General features: G+C 47.6%; 1 protein-coding gene and 1 long non-coding RNA gene across 2 annotated transcripts in view; both read left to right on the top strand.

Annotated features, from left to right (window-relative positions):
- The window catches only part of LOC309370038, a 349,876-nt gene that overhangs the window by 126,654 nt on the left and 206,920 nt on the right, over positions 1-16,302 (top strand). The gene's annotated exons all lie outside the window — the stretch shown is intronic.
- FNDC3B (fibronectin type III domain containing 3B) overlaps positions 1-16,302 on the top strand; it is a 259,170-nt gene that overhangs the window by 72,420 nt on the left and 170,448 nt on the right. Inside the window, exon 3 of the mRNA XM_081910793.1 lies at positions 13,342-13,417. Within this exon, the coding sequence (XP_081766919.1) occupies positions 13,342-13,417 (76 nt within the window). The remainder of the gene's footprint in view (positions 1-13,341; positions 13,418-16,302) is intronic.

Genomic DNA, 16,302 nt, shown 5'->3' with positions numbered 1-16,302 from the left:
GAGCATTTATTTTCAGTCAGTGGGTCAGTGTCGTCCCCCTTCCCCCAAGTGAGCTGTGCTTTGACTCAAGGTGGGTCAAGCAGTGAAATCGCCACCCTTTTAAGAAAACAAGCGCTTTGTGACCCGTCTAGTCGGGCATTCTGTTTCCCGCGGAAGGAAAAGACTTCTTAAATAATGATCAAAACCTGCTGGGATGCTCTGAGCAGAGCATGTTTATAGTTGAAAGTTATAGCTTCCCAGGTGCCTATGGGAAGCCCGCAAGCAATACTCGAGGGCAAAAGTGACTGGTGTAAAGAGCCATTTTCTTCCTTAAAAGAGAAGTTGGCTGGAGGTGAAATAGTAGGAGGTACTCGTAGCAGTTGGGTAGCAGAATGAATTTTCACTTCTGACAAGCTGCATCTACAAATATCCCATCTATTAAAGGCACAGGAGGCCTGGTGATACGTACAATGTATGCTTTAAAGTTTATTAGTGGGTCTCCCATGTTGCAGGTTGCCGGAGATGAGAGAAGCCAAAGGCCGCTGGTTATAGAAATCTTATCCAACACAACTTGTGCTGCTTATGCTCCCATGGACTAGCACCGGGCGATACCTGGTTTTCAGCATATATATCACCAGCTAAACATCGCAATCATATCACAAAGTCTGAAATAAGGACGGAACTATGTAGAGGCAAATAGTAGGGTTGGGTGATAATCTGGGTTTCAGCTTCATGATATATCACCATAAAGCAGGGGTCAGCAAACTTTTTCAGCAGGGGGCCGGTCCAGTGTCCCTCAGACCTTGGGGGCGGACGGCGGACTGTATTTTGAAAAAAATAATAAACGAATTCCTGTGCCCCACAAATAACCCAGAGATGTGTTTTAAACAAAAGCACACATTCTACTCATGTAAAAACACCAGGCAGGCCCCACAAATAACCCAGAGATGTGTTTTAAATAAAAGGACACATTCTACTCATGTAAAAACATGCTGATTCCCGGACCGTCCATGGGCCGGATTGAGAAGGCGATTGGGCTGGATCCGGCCCCCGGGCCTTAGTTTGCCTAGCCATGCCATAAAGCATTGTGATATATCACGACGTCTGAAATATGGATGGAACCGGCTTTCAACTTCCAGCCCTTTTTTTATGTCTTTATTGCCTCAGCGAGGAGCCGTATTTGGGTGGCTGATCTTATGGATATTGTGTGTGCTCTTTAATGTTTGATTATTTTTAGCTGAATGATAACCCGCGGTTATGAGGTCATACAACACCGCTGGGATTAAAGTAAACGAGATAAGGGTAGACCACCCACAATAGGCCACCCACAGTGGCAGAGATTGGAGGTAGCATGCACCCAAAACCTCACCAGTTAGCAATCAATGTCTGCAGTAATGAGGAGACTCCCCTGCCCCGCCAGGTCATCTCACCCCACCCAAAAAATTGGAACAGGAAGCCAAGTCCCGCCACCTGTGTTGGACAAGGTCTGGTCTGAGACAGAACCACGCTTGCCATGGAATTCTAAGCTGCCCCAGGCAAGTGGCTTCTGCATGGATTTATAAAATGCCAACTTAGAGAGGTAAACTAACAGAATCCTAATCCTGTTTTTGAGAGCCAGACAATAGTCGCAGATACTTGAAACTGGCACATTGCTAAATGGGAGTACCTTGACAGGAGGATAGAATTCTTCTTGCCTACAATGCCAAGTTGGGCCTTGCCAAACGTAATGATATATGGAAAGTTTTTTTTGTTTTCGGCGTGTTTGTTCTTGTTTAAACATGACAGTTCCTGTGTTCTGGGTTTGCCTTTTCCTAGTGTTTTCCAAGAAGCGGAACCTGCCCACCAAGTTCTATGGGCCTCAGCAAAACCGACTGTTGGGGAGATGCACAAATCTTTTTATCCCTGTGCAGCCAAGAGGCAGGAATCGCTTGGAACTTGATGCAGCCTTTTGTTGCTCATCCCAGCGATGCACTTGAACCGGATCCTCATACCTTCCCCTGCATGTCACTACCAGTTAATCCTGTGGGAATGTGGTTGCAGTGCGACAACATCTTCTTCCACCTGTCCATGGCCCAGTCTCTGCTGAAAGAGAGGTGTGTGTGTGTGTGTGTGTGTGTGTGTGTGTAGAGGCCACATGCAGAGCACGCATATGCACTGCCCTCCTTTGAGGCCCTGCAGTAGGCAGCCTTCTTTTCTTGACTTCACCCTGTTTTCACTTCTAAGCTTTTCGAGTACCGTATTTTTCCATGTATAAGATGAGGTGTCTCTCCCCCCCCCCCATTTTTTAAGTTTAAAAATGTGGGCCGTCTTGGAGCAGTTAAATATATAAATAAATACGGTACTTGCCGCCGTACACGCTCTGGCAGTTGAAGCTCCTCACAGTGGTGAGCCGCAGGGCCTCCGTATTCCGCTTTCCTCCTCCCACTCAGCCAGGAGGGAGGCTGAAGGTGGTCCGTTGGTGCCGCACTGAGTCTGGATGGTGGCTTCGCGCAATCGGTTCCGCGCCGCTCCAGTTGGCTGTGGCGATCGACGATACCTAACGCCTCCGCGCCTTTCCCTCGGGGCCTCCTTAGTCTGCTTGCCTTCCCCTACTGAGCCCGCCCTACAGCTGGTGGTGAGGCTGCTGGTGATCCATTTGTGCCACATGGAGTTTGTGGCCGGCTACGCGCGAGCATTGCTGCCGCTCCAGTTGGCCACGGCGATCGAAGTAATATCACCCCTCCGCGCCTTTCCCATCATAGAAACCTTGCACCCCTCCCAGGTAACGACACCCCCCCAATAAGCTCAACAACTCTGGGCTTCCCTCCCCCCCAAAAGCTCAGTGATTGTCTGACTCTGCCTGCGAAGGAACAGCTGATAGGTGGCTTGTTAGAGGTGCGCAGCTGTCAGCGTTGGTATGGCAGGTGAGCTATTTTCGTCAACAATTAAGCTCAATCTCCCCCCATTTTCTTAATTTGGAGTCCCCCAAAATAGGGGTTGCCCTATACCTGGTGGCATCCAATACACGGAAAAATACGTTATTTGTATGAACCCTGGTACACGGGGACTTTGAAGCTGTGGATTTAATAACTCCCCCTGCGCAATGTGACCATGTCCTCCCAGGTTCCTGCACATAAGCTTTGCATTGATGCTACATTCCTTCTCTTCTACCTAACAAGCGTGAACTGGAAGTAGTAGGGAAGTGTTAAAAAAAAGTCACCTAGCAGTCTCCTGTATGCTTTTCTTCGTTCCCACCTTCCTGCTGAAGCAGCCTTCTTGGAGCTGCCTGGGGAACAAGCCACAGTGGCCTTAGTTGTGTTGGCCGGGTGTTGCAGCAGCAACTGGGAAACCTGGAGCTGCCATGGAACGTGGTGGAGGAAAGGAGAAACATCTAGTCCAGCCCCCTGCAATGCGGGAATCTCAGTTAAAGCATCCTTGACACATGGCCACCCAACCTCTGCTTAGAAACCTCCAAGGAAGGAGAGATCACAACCTGCCAATGGAGTCTGTTCCATTGTCGAATGGCTCTTACAGTCAGAAAGTTCTTCCTGATGTTTAGTTGAGTCTCCTTGCTTGTAACTTGAAGCCATTGGTTCAAGTCCTACCATCCAGAACAAGAGAAAAAAACCAAGCTTGCTCCTTCCTGCACGTGAGAGATATTTGAGCCATCACCTTGCCAACAAAGGTCCGTATAGTTAAAGCTATGGTTTTCCCAGTAGCGATGTATGGAAGTGAGAGCTGGACCATAAAGAAGGCTGAACACCGAAGAATTGGTGCTTTTGAGTTCTGGTGCTGGAGGAGACTCTTGAAAGTCCCATGGACTGCAAGAAGATCAAACCTATCCATTCTGAAGGAAATCAGACCTGAGTGCTCACTGAAAGGACAGATCCTGAAGCTGAGGCTCCAATACTTTGGCCACCTCATGAGAAGAGAGGTCTCCCTGTAAAAGATCCTGATGTTGGGAAAGATGGAGGACACAAGGAGAAGGGGACGACAGAGGACAAGATGGTTGGACAGTGTTCGTGAAGCTACCAGCATGAGTTTGACCAAACTGTGGGAGGCAGTGGAAGACAGAAGTGCCTGGCATGCTCTGGTTCATGGGGTCACGAAGAGTCGGACACGACTAAATGACTAAACAACAACAACAACAAAATCCTATCTCCTCTCAGTCTCCTCTTTTCCAGGTTTGCTTTGGGAGTGGTGTTTTTGTCTGGGAACGATAAATTTAAGCCTGCCAGATCAGAGCAGCAGTATACAGAGAGGTTACTGGCTGAATCCAGGGGCTTGCACTACCAGAACTCAGTAGCCACAACTCAAGTCTGGTGGGAACTGAAAAGCTATGGTTTAGGTGTGCATCATCTCAAGAGCATGACTTGCTGGTTAACCTGTAGTCAATAATACACGGCAAGAGATTTAAGTGAGGTCTCTTCCTTGTCAGATTAGTGTTCTAGCCTTCCTTTCACAGGAAGCAGTGGAAAAACCCCACAGTTGGGACTGTGGTCAGCTGATTATAGCGTTGGAGCAAAATCGCGTTCCATTTTTCCGTTCAGAAATGGCTGCTTTAGCTTTTGGGAATACTGCAGTTTCATGGCAGAACAGCAGAGTTTTCAAGTGATCGGGGGGGGGGGGGGAGGAAGGAGAAGGCCTCCAAAGGAAATCTGAAGGCATAAATCTTTTTTCTTTTCTTTTTTGCTTCTGAACTCCTTTTGTGTTTAATAGAGTGTTGCAATTCTAAAGTGGGGAATTGGAATGGCTGTCTCAGTGGCAGCACCGCCACAAAAATGAAAGAGGGTAAGCTTTGCCATAAACTTGCTTCATGAGCTGCCGTGGTTTTTGGAAATGGCTTCTTGGAAAAACTTGCATCTGGTATCTCCCAGCTTCTGTGTGATGTGTTGGAAATAGCATGCAACCTTCATAATTAGATGCGGAGGAGCTAATTTGTAGGAGCTGACATCCCTTTGGCCCCCAAAATAAAATATTCAAGGTACCCATGCCATACTCACAAAGTTGATGGGCATTGCCATTCAAATGATGTGTGTGTGCTGCATCTTGTGATTGACTATGTGGGGGCAAGGCTTACCTGTCCATCCATTGTCCCCTTCCCCCTATAGTTTATTCAAGTTGAGACCCTTGTCTGGAGGTTTGTCCCATTCCCATGAAATGCATTCCGAATTTATTTGTTCAGCCCATTTGGCGAAAGGGGATGCAAATAGGCTTAGAACATGCTCTGTGAGCATGGGCCATGTTGCGTCAGGGTCCCTCTGGGTTACCCTATCTGGCAGTGGGGCAAATCTGTTGATTGTTCTGTGCAAACTAGAAACACGGCAGCAGATGTGCATCTCGGTTTCTTGGTAGGCTTCTGTATCTGAAAAAAACCCATCCAAGAGCATTTAATCCTATGGTAAACAGGAGTAGGAATGAAACAGCTTTTGTCTTGACTTGCTTAGATGCGATTTGTTGAGCGGAAAACATTCACACCCTTGTGCACAATAAACGAGGGAGCACAGACCCTGTTAGGTTAGAAGAGTGTTGGGATCATACCTTTGTGAGGATGGTTCTCTTAAAAAAATAAAATTCTCCTTTTTTGCCAAATGAAACTATGATTCTACTGTAATAATCAAGCAGTGACATGTCTGTTAATGGACTATTTCAAGCCACAGATGGAAGGATAGGATACTGTATTTGAATATTTTCTCCGTATTAGCCACGCATATGCAATCTAGCTGCATGTCGGAAAAGATTCTAGCATAACCTTTCCCCCAGAATACTAACTTTGAAGGTGCAAAGAGTTCTCTCTCTTTTAAAAATAGAGAAGTTACTCAAATATTCAGTCCTCTTCCCCCACAGTTTGAAGTACCGTATTTTTCATCCCATAGGACGCACCCAGTTTTTTTTTGGGGGGGGCGGAAATTTCCCCCCTTTATTTCCCGCCCCCCAAAACCAGGTCGGGGAAACCAAACCAGGTCGGGGAACAGTGGTATGGCGGCGCTCCGCCTCCCTGCTGTCCCCCGAGCTTGTGGGGCTGGCCGATGTCTGCCCGAAGCGCGGGGCGCTCTGCTTCAGTGCGCCCCACGCTCCGTGCAGCAGGCTGCTATCCGCAGCCTAGGGAGCCCTGTGGGAACTCCCTCAGGGCTCCCCAGGCTGCGGATGTCTGCGCGGGGCGCTCTGCTTCAGGGCGGCCCACGCGCCAGGCAGCAGGCTGCTATCCGCAGCCTAGGGAGCCCTGTGGGAACTCCCTCAGGGCTCCCCAGGCTGCGGATGTCTGCGCGGGGCGCTCTGCTTCAGGGCGGCCGGCGCGCCAGGCAGCAGGCTGCTATCCGCAGCCAAGGGAGCCCTGCGGGAACTCCCGTGGGCTCCCCAGGCTTGCTGATAGCTTCCTGATGCCTGGAGAGCGAGAGGGATTGGTGTGCACCGACCCCTCTCGCTCTCCAAGCTTCAGCGAAAGCCTGTATTCGCCCCATAGGACGCACAAAGATTTCCCCTTCATTTTTGGAGGGGAAAAAGTGCGTCCTATAGAGCGAAAAATATGGTAGTATGGTCCAATTAGGACTTCTGCTCTTGGTCTCTTCGTTACCAGGTTGAACATACCCCAACTCACTCAAACATTCCTCATATGGTTTAGTTTCCAGACCCTTGATCATCTTGGTCGCCCTCCTCTGCACACATTCCAGGTTGTCAGCATCCTTCTTAAACTGTGGTGTCCAGGATTGGACACAGTATTCCAGGTGTGGTCTAACCAAGGCAGAATAGAGTGATACTATTACTTCCCTTGATCTGGATACTATACTTCTGCAGCCTAGAGTGGCATTTGGTTGCATCCAACCAAGTCCTACTTTAGCATTTTTTTTTATGCCGCATCCCACTGTTGACTTGTATTAAGCTTGTGGTCTGTTAAGACCCCTAGATCCTTTTCACATGTACTACTGGCAATCCAAGTGTCCCCCATCTTATATTTGTGCAGCTGGTTCTTACTGCCTAAGTGTATTAGAACCTTACAATTGCCTCTGTTGAAATCCATTTTGTTAGTTTTCCCCAATTCTCCACTGTGCTACGGTCATCTCAAGTTCCAACTCTGTCTTCAGATACTGTACTTCAACCACCAGTCAAGGACAATGCTCCTGGCTCCTCAGTGCCACCACTTCAGGTGGTTGGAGAAGGTATTGCAGCCTCGGTCCAGTATATCTGAAGAAGTGTCTCCACCCCCATTGTTCTGCCCGCACTGAGGTCCAGTGCCGAGGGCCTTCTGGCAGTTCCCTCACTCCGAGAAGCCAAGTTACAGGGAACCAGGCGGAGGGCCTTCTTGGTAGTGGCATCCGCCCTGTGGAACGCCCTCCCACTAGATGTCAAAGTGAAAAACAACTACCAGACTTTTAGAAGACATCTAAAGGCAGCCCTGTTTAGGGAAGCTTTTAATGTTTAATAGACTATTGTATTTTAATATTCTGTTGGAAGCCGCCCAGAGTGGCTGGGTAATCCAGATGGGCGGGGTATAAATAATAATAATAATAATAATAATAATTATTATTATTATTATTATTATTATTATTATTATTATTGTCAACCAAACCAGTTTTATAAAACTGTTTGAGCCACACTCCTCAGCTGGAGCAGTTGTCCATTCCTCCCTGATGGTTTTGAGCTCTGAGGACAGACAGACTGTATAAACAGTGTTCTTCCCTGCAGTGGTGAAAGGGAGCGATTGGAATTCTGAACACCAGCACTGCACACTGCAACATTTTATTCCATGTCACCTCGTAATAATAATAATAATAATAATAATAATAATATTCTATTAAGAAAAGTCTTAAGTGTAATAGAATCTGCCAGCATCTTAGACTCCTTGCATCGGAACCGCTTGATGCGAAAACACATTACTGTCGCCTCAGTGCTGGTTGTCAGGGAAGTGTCATAAGACTCTCTCCTCCCCAACTGTTAGATTGCAGTGGAGGAATGGAATCAGCAAAGGTCTTCTCCCTGACCTCAGTAAAACAAATAAGCTGTCTTTTCTTGATGGAACCTAGCTGGCATTGCATCGCAGGGACGACTGGAGACTTGCGAAGGATGACAATGATTCGTGTGCGCGCACACCTTTGTGTGAGAAACTGCTAGAAGTGGAGACTGAGCATTAGGATGCTGGAGCTGGTCTTGAGGTGGCTCGCTAAATTACTGCCTGGTTGCCATGGCGACTCAGCAGGCCCGAACCGCACAAGAAGTAAAAAAGCTTTTCAAAGGACGTGGAAGGCCTTTTCTTCTTTTTCTTCTTCTCGGACTGCTCCATTTGCACCCGGCCAGTTTCTGCGACTTCCAATGACGGCAGTAGGTGAGAGCACTCCTGAGCATGTGCAGAATGTAATTCCTTCACCATTGAAGGGCGGAGGAGGAAAACGCTTCTGGGTGACATCGTTTGAACCGGCACATCGAATGCCGAATGGGAAGGTCTTGGGCAGCTGAGGTTTCCTTTCTGGAGAACGGAGCCCTGGCCTTCACATCTAAAAAGTCCTGTGGCTTGAAAGTTACTGACATGCTGTACAACTTAAAAATAACATGCGTGTCTTTAAGGAGCGACATGTGTTTTGATCTCCCCGGCTCCCTCGCTTTGTTTTGAATGGTATGCTTTATTTTGATGAAGCTATGACCCTTGTGAATAATGCATAGAAGTTTGGAGGCTGGGAGGCAGATGTCTTTCATTGCTGATGGAGCCGAGGTCACAGATGGACTGGCCTGGCTTTTGTTGGTTTATTTTTATCTCTTCTGGGACTCTGATTGTGGTGTCTTTGCTGTCCCTGTCTGCCCTGATCAGTGTCTTTAAGAAAGGCTTGTTGCAAACCTCACATAATGGGCCACGTTTCCATTTCCTCTCCCTCCCTCCCTTTCTAGAACTTATAATTTTAACACTGACAGTGGGTTCCTGCCCCCCCCCCGAAACAAAGAAAGCTTAGATATGCAATTCTGTAATTTCTTAACGTGCACCCTTAACGTGCGCGCCGTTCTTCATTTCCAAACATCTTATTGATGTTCTGAAAGGGGGTCTTTTGCCTTTATTATCAGTGGAAAGATCATCAGGCTTAGCTCTAAACATAGCATGGTACCTTGCCAGTAATGCCATAGTCTTAGAAGGACTTCAGGAATTTTGACCGGAGGGGCCGGCACTCTCTCTCAGTCTTGAGCACCGTGGAACCAACGTGGCAGAAAGAATTTTGTGTGCGTTGAGCTGAAGATCAGAAACGGGGGCTGTCTGGGAATCAGGCCTGGAGGCGGCTCAAAACCATTGATGGGTTTCCTGTATCAAGGCCTTGGAAACTGCTGTACCTTTTTGGGAAGATGCTGGAACTAAAAGGCTATTGGAGATGCCTGACTGCTGCCAAAAACAGCAGTCCTGTGCCATTGGTCTCTCTGTCTGCTAATGTTGCTGCAAACGGCTGTGCCTACACACCACCCATTCATGCAGCTAAGTGACAAAATGCTCTGTGTGATGTCACTGCAGTTTGGAGTTCCCTCAGCTGCACTTTAATTGGTTGCTTCATAGAATGGTACGGGATGCGGGTGGCGCAGTGGGTTAAACCACAGAGCCTAGGACTTGCCGATCAGAAGGTTGGCGGGTCGAATCCATGTGATGAGGTGAGCTCCCATTGCTCGGTCGCTGCTCCTGCCAGCCTAGCAGTTCAAAAGCACGTCAAAGTGCAAGTAGATAAATCGGTACCACTCTGGCAGGAAGGTAAACGGCATTTCCGTGCGCTGCTCTGGTTCGCCAGAAGCAGCTTAGTCGTGCTGGCCACATGACCCGGAAGCTGTATGCCGGCTCCCTCGGCCAATAAAGCAAGATGAGTGCTGCAACCCCAGAGTCGGTCACGACTGGACCTAATGGTCAGGGGTCTCTTTACCTGTTACATAGAATTGTAGAATTGGAAACAATGAGAAAAGTTATCTAGTGCCCTATCTCCCTAGATTTTTTGGGGGTTGTGTTGTGGGGAGGAGAACGTAAAAGTCTTCCTCTGTCCCCAGGTGCCACTAATTCACCTTGGGGGCTTGAAAATGGCAAGGACAACTGGAGGGCAATACAGGAGGTGTGCATGTATTCCATGCAGAAACATGGCTCACTCTTGTGGGATTGCTGTCCGGTTTGCCCATTTAGCGCAGATGGCCCATTTCTCCATTACTGCAACCGTGTTCCCATTGCCTGCAACTGAATCTTTTAACTAGAAATGCAGGGAACTGAACCTGGGTGCTTTTTGCATACTTCTCTATAGTATTAATGCTTTGCTTCCTTCCCCTCCATAGAAGTGAATGGCAATCATGTTGGTTTGCAAAAGGGGAACGAGGTAGATGAGTGCATTTTGCAGATTCCATAGGACAGAAGCTCAGCTTGTGTCATGGACTGGCTGGGTGTAGAGGAGTGGGGAGGGGGCAGCAGCTGGGAAGGGAAGCAGCTTCCCAAGGGAAGAAGGCTCAGAGCCAGGAAATTGGTGGTGGGATGGCCATGAGCGGTAAGAGGGAGAAGAGGGAGCAGACTGGGAGGAGAAGGAGGTGTCAGAAGCCGAATAGGTAACAGGGTTTAGTGAGCAGGAAGAGGCTGGGGCAGAGAGCAGTCAAGAATCAGAGGCAGTAGCAGAGGGGGCCCAAGCAACAGAGATGAGGCAGGCGGCTGAAGAAGCCAGGGGGTCTCTCCCTCCTGCTGCGACCTGCTCCCCTCCCCCTGGTCTCCCAGAACACGAAGAGGAATGAAGAGGGTGGAGCAAAGAGAGACAAGACGAAGGAGCCTCAAGTTGCTGGAGATGGAGCCTTAGCCCCACTGCAAAGAGTTGCTGTGATCACTAGGCCTGAACTGCTTTGGTTTCTTTAAGTAAAGAGTTAGCTTCACCAAAATTGGGTGTGTTATGGGGTAACGTTGAACTGGCTTGCAGAAGCTAATTTTGCCCCCCCCCCCCAGATTTTGTGATGCACCCCCTTTTTCAAGTACCCACATTCTGTTATCTGACCCTTCAACTCTGCAGGATCATTTGCTTCGGACTCTGTAAACTTTTGTGCCATTAGGATATGACCCTTTCAGACACTGGTGACTAAAATAAACCTAGACAGCCTCACGCTGCGCTCAGGATACTGCTGCTTGCTAAGATGTGCAATGTAAACAGTAGCTATAGATAGCTCTTTCCTCCTTGTTTGTGTTTGGAAGCCCTTAATACAGGAAGATGCCATGTCTTTTGAAAACGGCTTTTCATGTCAGATGTTCTTGTGTGCAATGAAAAGGGCGACAGCTGTGACTTGGGTGGTGGTGGTGGTAAGCCTCTCTAGCATTGCCATGTCAGAAAGCAGTGGACACGGAATGGATTCCCGCCCCCGCCCCCCACAGCGTTTTTAAAAAATCAGATTAAATAAAGAGAACTTATGCATGCATTAATTTAGCATGACTATAACTCAACAAATGCTGTAGCGTGTTTTCTTTGGAAGCTTTCAGTCTAGGTGAACTGAGAGGAGATCATGTTTGCAGTCTCTGAGAGCAATAATCGTGTTCTATTCCACTGAGGCAAAACTAACAGTGTTCCATGTTTTTAGTCATTCTAATCATTTTTCCAAATCTGCGTTTAATGGGCCTGGGGCAACAACATGCACCCTGCCTCTTTCACACACCAGTTTTGGGTGCTGACATCTTGTAGTGAACTGTATAACCAAGCGTTATGAAACAGGTTAATGCACGCTAAGGAGATAGTGCGCCCCGCTAAATCTTGCAAATAATTGCTCGTATATGGGGGGGGGGGGAGAAAGATTTGGGGTGTTTTATGACGCATAAAATTGACTCTGGACATGCTAAGTGTGGTCGGGGTGTGCTCCCAGTCACCTGCACACCGCCCATTGGCAATCTTCCCTTGTGTTCATCGAATTACAAGATTACTAATAAGTGGTACTGGGAGGAATGAGCTTGCACGAGATCACCCTTCCACGAACAGGCAAAATTGCAGGTTGTGGTTTGCGATGATGGAAGCAGAGGCGTGATCTCTGTTACACCGCTCGTGCAAGCAGGCCATTTGAGTGAGCAGTCATAGCTGTGCAAAAATACATTCTGCAGCAGATCCCACTCCCCACTCCCGATAGCATACTGTTGCATGTATGTGCAATAGTGACATCAAAGTGCATTGCTCTCTACAAAATGTAAGAGGGCAGTCCCCTGCCCTGAAGAGCTGGAAGTCTAGAATTGGACACAGGTGAGACTGCAAAAGGAGAGAGGAGGAAGATGATAGCAAGACAGAACAGGGGTGGAGTGTGCATTTATTTAGTTAGGTATACAGTCATACCTTGGGTTACAGACGCTTCAGGTTGCGTGTTTTTGGGCTACGGGCGCGCCAAAACCTGCAAGTACTGGAATGGGTTACTTCCATGTTTCGGTGCTCGTGCATGCGCAAAAGCACCAAATCACGTTTTGAGCATGCGCAGATGCGGTGCTGTGGGTTGCGGACGTGCCTCCCTCACGGATCACGTTCGCAATCCGAGCGTCCACTGTACCTTCCTTTCTATGGCCTTTCTGGCCTAAGGGATTGTGCCAAAGGTGTTATGCTTCTAGAGGAGGGAAGGTTGCAGGGCAGGGATGGAACAGGATACAGGGGAAAAGTAAAATAATGGGTGGGGGAAAGGTTACAGAGGCTCTTAAGATATGGATGAGGAGTGTTTGCTGATCCAGGAACAGACAAAAAGCCAATGTTGGGATTAAAGGAGCAATATTGTTGGGGTCTGGTCCTTAGTAAAATTTCTCTCCATTTCCCAGTCTTTCTTCACCCTATTATTTGTTATTACCATAGTACCATTGCTTCCCTGGCTTGTTTTCTGCTTAGCATCAGTTAAAAAAAATATCTCGCCCCCCCCCCTTCAACTGTTTGGTCTTGGCTTGCCTTTTTGCAGATTTATATTTTGTCTTGACGGAACATGTGCGTTTTTATCTCAGGCGAGACTTCTGTATTCTAACATCTTCTATTCTGTTGTTTAGTCATGCTGGCTTTCTTTTGTATCCATTATTGTTATGTCATATGTTCTGTGATTTTATATTGCAACCTGCCCTGTGATCCTCCGATGAAGGGCAGTATAGAAATTTAATAAAAAAATAAATCATTCCAGGACTTCTCTAGTTTAACTTTCCCTAAGCTGTTGGCCTCCCAAATGTTTGGGGCTACAGGTCCCTTCATCCCAGGTCATCGGCCATGTTGGCTGGGGCTGATGGGATTCGGAGTCCCAACAACACATTGAGGGTTTCAGGTTGGGAAATGATATTTAGTTAAGTCCCCCAGTCCCCACCCCCTTCAAATATCTTCTTTCATGCCTATGTTCTGGAGAGAATGCATACAATTCATGGATATGTTCTTTATAAGATTCTGACATCAGGTTCTTTTATTTTGGCAGGTCATTTTTGTCCAAGTTAATCCAGGTGAAACTTTTACAATAAGGGGAGAAGATGGGACTCTTCAGTGCATTCAAGGTAAGGAAGCCTTTATTAAGAGAACATTCCTGTTTTTATGTGGAAAGCACATGTCTGCCCAATTAATATCCTTGGCTCCATTGCTTTTGCTCTGTCCTTTCACCAACGAAAATTAAGCATTCTTCACGAAGGTGCATCTGACAGCCTTAAATGTTTTCAGTGTGCCAAACTTTTAGAGGAAGCGTGGATGACTTGCAGTTCAGCTTCGCAGCCCTCGAAGACACTATTTTATTTGGAGCCGGAGCACTGCTCCATAAGAGAGTCCCTTAGACAAGTGCATGAACTTTGAGAAGGTCCTGTTGCCTTTGGCATGGTGGCTGGGCTGCTGGGCTTCCTTGAGGCTAGCCCAGAAGCTGCAGAAGGTGTAAGATGTGGATGGTCAACTGCTCACTGGGATGGACTAACCCCATGATATTACACCAGCGCTGAAAGAATTGCATGGGATACCAGTTAGCTACTGGGCTGGTACTGGTGCTCCAAGGGCTATGCAGCTTGGGACCAGGATGCCTTAAAAAGTCATCCATCCTCTAGGTTCCCAACTAATCACTGTGTTTTGCAGGAGAGGGCATCCTGCAGATGCCATCCTATCAGGAAGTCTACTTAGCACAACATCAGATTTGGGCCTTTAGTTGGGGTCGCACCAGCCTACCTTTAGAACTCCTGCCCTCTGCGTGCTCCTTCTATGAGAGCCAGTGTGGTGTAGTGGTTAAGAGTGGTGGACTCGTAATCTGGTGAACAGGGTTCGATTCCCCGCTCCTCCACATGCAGCTGCTGGGTGACCTTGGGCCAGTCACACTTCTCTGAAGTCTCTCAGCCTCACTCACTTCACAGAGTGTTTGTTGAAGGGAAAGGAGAATGTTAGCTGCTTTGAGACTCCTTAGGGTAGTGATAAAGCGGGATATCAAATCCAAACTACTACTACTACTACTACTACTACTACTACTACTACTACTATTCTTCTTCTTCTTCTTCTTCTTCTTCTTCTTCTTCTTCTTCTTCTTCTTCTTCTTCTTCTTCTTCTTTGCTGTCTTTTTGGAGTCTGCTACATGCATTCCTCCTTCAACGAGTCTTCCAAAATCTGTACCTCACTCAATAGCTGCCTTGGGTTTTAATTGATTTTGTGCTGTTCACCTGTTTTTTGTATATGTATCTGTTTTATATATGCTGCATCGCAAATCCCTTTGAGGTGCCTTATGGGAAGAGATTCATAAACGAAACAACAGTAATGGGAACATCTTGAGGGACAAATGTTCCCCAGCTCCTGTTCTTCTCCATTTGGGCAGACGTTGGGGGTCTTTGAGCAGAGTGTGGGCAGCCATCTTTTGGAGGGCTTCCAGGCAGAAGGTTGACCTAAAAGCCCCCCCCCCCAACTCCTTGACTCCATAGCAACTGCCATATTTATGGTGAGGAAGGAGGTAATGCAGTGGAATGGCTAGAGTGCAAGTCTTTAGCCTGGGAGACCTGGGTTCAAATTCCTCTTCGCCATGAAACTTAACTGTGCCAGTCTGCCAAATGGACTCACTGCACTGGTTTGTTGTGAGGGTAACATGGGTGCTTCAGACACATACATTATGTGCACATGGACCTTCTCTCGTCATATAAGCCATCCCAGACTCTTGTGATCATTACCCAAGGGTCTTCTTTGTGTGCCTCCACGTAAGGTGTGGAGGTTGGCAAAATTAGAACAGGGCCTTCTCTGTAGTGGCTCCCCATTTGTGGAATGTTCTCCCCAGGGAGGTATGCCTGGCGTCTTCATTATATAATTTTTAGGCGCCTGGCGAAAACGTCCCCCTTCAACCAGGCCTTGGGCTGATTCATATTCTTCAGTCTTTTAAATGCGTCTTTGGGAAGTGGGGAAGGTTATTGCTTTGTTGCTACTTATGTTTTTATCTTGTATTTTATTCTGTGAAACGCCCAAAGATCTTGTGATAAAGGGTAGGATAAAAGGATAATAAAATCCTCATCTTACCCAGTTTTAGGGACACGGGTGGCACTGTGGGTTAAACCACAGAGCCTAGAACTTGCCGATCAGAAGGTCGGCAGTTCAGATCCCCATGACGGGGTGAGCTCCCGTTGCTCCTGCCAACCTAGCAGTTCGAAAGCATGTCAGAGTGCAAGTAGATAAATAGGTACCACTCCAGTGGGAAGGTAAACGGCATTTCCGTGTGCTGCTCTGGTTTGCCAGAAGCAGCTTAGTCATGCTGGCCACATGACCCGGAAGCTGTACACCAGCTCCCTTGGCCAATAAAGCGAGATGAGCGCCACAACCCCAGAGTTGGTCACGACTGGACCTAATGGTCCGGGGTCCCTTTACCTTTTTTACCCAGTTTAGCATACAGGAGGTGGGCATTCGATGTGGCAACTTCAGGTGGATGCCCCCCAGCTGTGACAGTCGGGAATCGGGTGTTCTATCAAAACTCTGCCTTTAATAATCTCACCCATTGCCCCTAAAGAGAGACGAGGAAAACCAGTAAGCAAAATGTCAGGTTAGATTTTCTTCACTATGGCCACATCTGATGTGTTGGATCAATATATAATTCATGCCTAATGCTGAAGAAAAGCGCATTTGTGCTTCTCACTGTAATGGCGAAACTTTCCCAAGTGAAGCTCACACCTTCACCACTTTCATTTAAAATAAAAATGCTCCCTGTAACGCTGCCAGTTTTGGGGGAAGGTGGGTGCTCGCAGTCATGCATAACTCTGTGTGAGTCATTCATGGTAAATAAGTCTACCCAGGGGCTATGGTGTTTTATACTTTATTTTCCCCCTCCTTGCTTGAAGCCAGTGATCATGAAAGCGAGAAAGCTAATCATTTGAGCTCAGTATTAAGAAAGAAGCAATTCATTCGTGACCTGCAGTCGAATAAGCTCATCAAACGATTTCCA

This window comes from Podarcis melisellensis (genome assembly GCF_964234715.1).
Source record: "Podarcis melisellensis genome assembly, chromosome: 5".
NCBI lineage: Eukaryota > Metazoa > Chordata > Lepidosauria > Squamata > Lacertidae > Podarcis > Podarcis melisellensis.
Note: the sequence above shows the minus strand (reverse complement) of the source record. Positions and strands in the feature narration are given on the sequence as shown.